Source organism: Eretmochelys imbricata, chromosome 6 (genome assembly GCF_965152235.1).
Source record: "Eretmochelys imbricata isolate rEreImb1 chromosome 6, rEreImb1.hap1, whole genome shotgun sequence".
NCBI lineage: Eukaryota > Metazoa > Chordata > Testudines > Cheloniidae > Eretmochelys > Eretmochelys imbricata.
In genome coordinates this window covers 38,948,117-38,954,116 of record NC_135577.1, presented here as the reverse complement: position 1 = coordinate 38,954,116, position 6,000 = coordinate 38,948,117, and the positions used below count along the sequence as shown (strand labels likewise).

Genomic DNA, 6,000 nt, shown 5'->3' with positions numbered 1-6,000 from the left:
GCACCTGTAGCTCCAGCCCCAGAGTCTGTGCCTATACAAGGAGCCGCATATTAACGTCTGAAGAGCCGCAGGTGACTCTGGAGCCACAGGTTGGCCACTCCTGGTCTACTTGAAAGGAGGGACAGCCTCAGGTGAGAAGCCACTGAATCCAGAGCTCAAGTAAAGCCAGGAGACGACAAATGAGAAAACAGGGATGGGGGTGAGAGTCACAGGGTCAAAAGCAGAGAGCCAGAGGGGGACACATTGAACCCCAGACAGCGCCCACTGCTCCTCGAAGGCATCCAGGGAGCCAGTGGACGCGACCCAGAGGAACATTGTCTGCCTTCTTATTGGGTGAATGCACCTGGGGTTCGGAAACTTTCAGGAGAATATAGTTTGTAGTCCCCAGAGCCGCCAAGGGATGAATCAAGCCCCCTATGGAAGACTAAACAGAACACACAATACTGATTAAAATTCCTTACCGAGACCTGCAGTGCTTGATTTGCATGTTATAATGATGTGAAAGGTAGGCAAGCATGTAGAAGTGAAAGGCCTATTCAGCCAGAGCTGTCGCTAGGCATAAGCAGACTAAGCGATTGCTTAGGGCCCCAAGCAGCTGGGCGGGGGGCGGAGAGGGGGATGTTGTGGCAGGGGTGGGGCACTAAAAATATTCCTGTTTTAGGGCCGACAATAGGCTAGCACAGGCACTAAATAATTCAGTGATAGCCTGGACATTGGTTCCATACCTCAGCCATAAAACGGACATATGAGAAGTTTTACTTCAAAGGTATTCTGAGCACCAGTGGGGCCGGAAGGATTGCAGAAGTGGGGATGGGGGCAGCTTGGCCTGGCCATCGCTTCTTCATGACAGAAGGGCATCTGGGCCAAGGGCGGGGGCCTGCTGTTACACCACCCAGGTTGGGTCAGGGGCCAAGCGGGGAGCCTGGGACATCCCCTCATTGCGCCCTGCTGAATTCTGGTTCTCAGAAGTGGCAGGCATGGCCCTGCCTTTAAAAAATTGGGAGGCAATGGCTCTTTCTCCCCGCACCCCCCCCCCCCTCCCCCTGGTCTCCAGCATCCGCCCCAGCGCAGGCTGCCAAAAGGTGATGCGTGTTCTGTTTTCTTTTGAAATGTTATCTGTTGATGACAGGAACTGTTACTTGGAAAGGAATCTGGCAGAGGGGTTACATGATCTTTGACCCTTTTGGGAATTGAGATATTTTTGGAAAATATTGCCTGGGATTTTACAGTAATATCTCTGATGTCAGGTGGGAACTGAACTTTCAACAGAAACTTAACTCCGCTTTGGAAAATGAGATGTTAGAAAATAGGAAGAAGATAATGGTGGGAGGTTAGAGACTCCCTGCAATGGAAATATTAAACTTGCGCATACACGGGGGGAGCAAGAGCAGGACCCAAAGTTGCTGGAGCAGCCACAGCAGGACATGTGAATGGACCAGACAGCAGGACCCAAAGGGGTTGGAACAGGCCTGGGATCAGGCAGGAAACCCCTGCCCAGCCTGGAACTAGTTGTCCGCCCCACCCTTCTGCTGAGTCTCAGTACCTCCCCTCAATCTCCCTCCTGCACCTTCACCCCCCATTTGCAAGGAGCTTCTGCTCCCTCCCTCTCACCCCCACAGATAACTATGTAGCTACTTCACAGAGTGAAATGATTGAGGGAGTATTTTGGCCACTTGTACAGAAAAAGAGAGCTCTATTTTCAATATGTTGTGGAAGAAGCAGCCGAAAGCTTGGACGATCGCCTGAGTGTGTAGAGACTGTAGTCAGAGAAGACACTAGATTGTGAGCATTGATTCATGCTGAGTTGTATCAGTGGAAGAGTCACCTAGAGACAGGGATTCGAAAGGTGAGGAAGTGCAAGATGCTTACCAGGGAGATTTGGTGTCTGGGATCTATATTCCATTCTTTACTCCCCAGGCAGCCTCTGTCAGTCAGAGTCCTCAGGAGCCACGCAAGTGGAATAAAAATGTCATATCCCAGTGGAAATCCCAGGAATGATGGTAACCCACAATTGTCTGACCCCTAGTAGGAGCGTGAATCCTCCTTTCCCCTCAACTGGGAAGAGAGAAGCAAGCCTAGAAGCCTTTGCCTCTGTTTAAGAAAGAGCTCATTTCTGAATCTCGGGCCTTCCATTCACATTTTAAGATCTGATATTGCTGATTTTGATGAAATTACATAGAAGAAAAAACTAAGGTAAACGTAAATGAACAGCTGGAAATGCTGGGCTAAAATCACTGCTAGAAGCAGAATTGACTCCATTGGTTTTTATGGCATTGTGCCTTATTTTGCCTGTGGGTGAATTTAGTTGTCATGGTTCAGTTTACAGCAGAGCCATATTGAAATACGTTCTCTAAAATGTCTGTGTTTTAGCATAATATGCATGGCTTCATCTCCCTTTTTTTTTTTTTTTTTTTTTTTACTTTTTTCCAGTAGGAGGAAGAAAGGTTTGGGCAAGTCAGAAATCATGGCTTCTGATGCTAGTCATATGCTTGAAGCAGCCCTAGAGCAGATGGATGACATCATTGCAGGTATGGTACTGCTTTATTTGAGATCAAACTGATTTCATTGGAACCTGAGCCTGAAAAATGCTGAGTAGCTGCAACTCCCTTTGACAACCAGTGAGAGTTGGGGCTACTCAGGCCCTTTGTTTTTGATACCAAACTTTGTCTTTGAGTCTGTCTGTCTCTCTCTCTCTCCAAGCACCTCCCGCAAAACACATTTCAAAGACAAACAATAACAGTTTGGGCATTGGAAAACTTCACATCTACAAGATTATTTTAGATAAATCAGTTAAAAAACCCACCTCCTAGTATTGCCATAAGACAGATTTACCTCTCCATAAAGTTATAGGAGGAATTAAACACACACTAGCGTGTGTGGTAGATGCCTGCTAGCTGGAGCTTGTTCTGTTGAAATCTCATGAACATTATAATAAGCACTAATTCCCAAATTTGCCTTACAGCATGGGCCTGGTCACTGAGTTACTGGGAAACAGCTCACAGTTTGGGTGTTAAATGTTGAATTTCAAAAATTATATTTGTGTTTGCAAAACTACTTCAGAGATCTTGCCAAGGCTGAACCATCCAGTGTTTGGGTGTTTTTTTTTTTTTTTTTTTAAGTGATATGCTGTTAGTTTTGTTTCAGTGTTCTAGGGAGTGAGATTATATAATTTATTTGCTCTATGCCAGCACTCCAACTCCCAGTGCTAAATTATGCATTTGCCTGCACAGCGATGGAGATGGTGCAAAGAGCAATTTGCAGTCCTCTGATATACCCACACAGAAGCAAGCATATCTGTCTCCCAGCATTCCAGTAGACAAGAAGGGGGCAAGACCTCTGTGGTTCGGACTCCATTGGCTTTTGGATTTCCATAGGCAACCTCATAAACTGAGCACACTCCCAGCGTAGATGTCTGGGCAGAGCTATGGCCTTGTCCTCTGCACAATGGGAGAGCATTTGTCACAGCTTTTTAAGTGTGTAGTAATGTCCTGAACCTCATTCTCTCCTACTGCCCAGGGAGATGAATCCAGCCTTTGACACTTCAGTTGTGCATTTCTTTATGACGTCCCAGTAAAGCTCAGCCTCAGGAGGCTCATAATGCAGCCTCAAAATATTGGTGCAAAAGTACCCCAGAACTCCAAGTTATAGGTACCTGTCCAGGATTTTTATTTTAAAGGATCTGATCCAACCACAAATGTCCTCCTTGTTCTGGGCACACAAGCTGTAGCAGGTCATAGATAACTTTAGCAAGTAGGCAACCTAATCTATAAAGGTACAGAACATATAGAAAATACTTCCATAGTTTCCAAGTCCAGAAGGTACCAGTGTGATTTCTAGTCTGACTTGAAACATATATGCTGTGTAGGGCTCAACATACCCCCCCCCAAACAACTCTTCACACCAATCAGGACACGGTCCAGGCAACTTTGACTGTTTAGAAGTATGTATTATTTTTCTTTTTTCAGTTTTTCACCAAACACAAAATCACTTAAAAATGTTTTTGAGCAGTAGGAGATTACTAGAATTTTATTTACTGTTTTTCCACCTTTTACCAACTTATAAAACATGCAAACAGAATGTTACAATTTGCCACCCCAAAATGGTATTTGTTCCAAACCAAAAGGTTTTTGGAAACCAGGTGATTTAGAATAGATGTGTTTTCTCAGCTGTAGCAAACATAGGGTGATGTAATTATCGTGGGTATCATATTCAAAAGTGCTGATGTGCCATTGACTTTCAGTGAGACCTGGGCTCTTGAGTTGCTTTTGAAAATGGTCATAGGCTCACAAATCACTTAGGCACTTAAATTTTTTTTACCTTATGTCTTATTTCCAAGGGAACACTTTTAGAGCTCAGCACAGGTTGATGATCACATAATATTACATCTTGAGTTGTTTTAAAAATTCAATCAGAAACATACATTTGTTCCATTTAAATAAATATATTTCAGATTTGGAATGGGTTTTCTGTTACAGGTTTTTGTGCTGGTTTTTGAGGTTTTTGTAGGGGATGGGAGAGAAGTTGTACATGATTCTAACATGGGTTTTTAAACTTAGTCATTCCTTAGAGTCCGGTCACCTGCAGCATTCCATATTCTAGAATTAGTTGTAGATGCGTCCTAATATGTCTCTGAAGTCTCCCTGCTGTGAGGTATAGGCCATGGGAGCTATAGGCAAACATATATCACTCAGATGACCTACAAGAAGTGCTGTTTTGTCATGTGAAGATTCCAGTGGTATACGGAGAGAATATCCAATTTAAGTACTATAATCCTATAATTTTCTTCCTGAAAAAAGTCAGTCAAGCTACAGGCCATATCAGCATTTCCATGGAGGAAATGAAGATCCTGTGAATCTGGACAAGGAACGTTCAGATGCAGAGTATGCCACTTTTGCTTTATTGCACTGATATTCTAGGAGCTTTTGTAGATGGGAGTTGTACCCTTATTCATTAGATGACCATATGTATTGTGACAAAGTTCCTGCTCTACCTTGGTGGGTCTTGCGCTTATTGGCGGATTTGCTCGTCTTGGAGCTTCACGGCAGCCCTCAGCTTGGCCGTTTTTCTGAATTCACAGTCCAGGTCGGCTCCTCCTCTGTCTGACCAGGAGTTGGGAGGATTTGGGGGGAACCCGGGCCCGCCCTCTACTCCGGGTTCCAGCCCAGGGCCCTGTGGAATGCAGCTGTCTAGAGTGCCTCCTGGAACAGCTGTGCGACAGCTACAACTCCCTGGGCCTCCTCCCAACACCTTCTTTATCCTCACCATAGAACCTTCCTCCTGGTGTCTGATAATACTTGTATACCTCAGTCCTCCAACAGTCTGCGTTCTCGCTCTTAGTGCTTTGTGCTCCCAGCTCCTCACACACGCACCACAAACTGAAGTGAGCTCCTTTTTAAAACCCAGGTGCTCTGATTAGCCTTCCTTAATTGATTCTAGCAGCATCTTGATTGGCTGCAGGTGTTCTAATCAGCCTGTCGTAATTGTCTCCATAAGGTTCCTGATTGTTCTGGAACCTTCCCTGGTGGGAAACGGAACGTCCTTTGCTTGCTCCTCAGCTATCTGCTTTCTATTCTTTCCTAAAGCCCCCTGGCCTGGATTTTTCTTACTTTTTGAACCTGCCTTAGTTCCGCCCTCCGACCGGGCCAGACACTTTTTTGTTTCGTTTCGTCTTTCTGCCATTTCTCTGCTGTTGTTGAGTGCTGGTCAGCTGCCAACTTACCGCCAGCACCCCCCCCCCTCACGCCTGTTCCCGGGCGCAGCTATTTGCCTTAGCTGAAACCCCCAGAGGAGGGGGGCAAGATTGCCAACCCTGCTATCCGGAGGGGGGAGTGGAAGCCCCCAGACCCAGCCGTTTTGCTGTCAGCTTATTTCTGTAATTTTCTCAGCCTGCCGGAAGCCTTGGAACACAGCCAACACAACTGGAGAAGAAGATTTCAGAAGACAGGAGAAATAACCCAGGGAAGCTACAAATCATCGTGAAGGGGGCCGTAAGACTGAGTA

The 6,000-nt window shown here is 45.7% G+C and overlaps 1 protein-coding gene across 1 annotated transcript in view; it reads left to right on the top strand.

The window, feature by feature from the left end:
* The first annotated feature begins 2,231 nt into the window (after window positions 1–2,231).
* Window positions 2,232–6,000, top strand: part of PPFIBP2 (PPFIB scaffold protein 2) — a 156,784-nt gene continuing 153,015 nt past the window's right edge. The window contains exon 1 of the mRNA XM_077820109.1: window positions 2,232–2,528. Coding sequence (XP_077676235.1) covers window positions 2,381–2,528 — 148 coding nt within the window. The 5' untranslated portion in view covers window positions 2,232–2,380. The remainder of the gene's footprint in view (window positions 2,529–6,000) is intronic.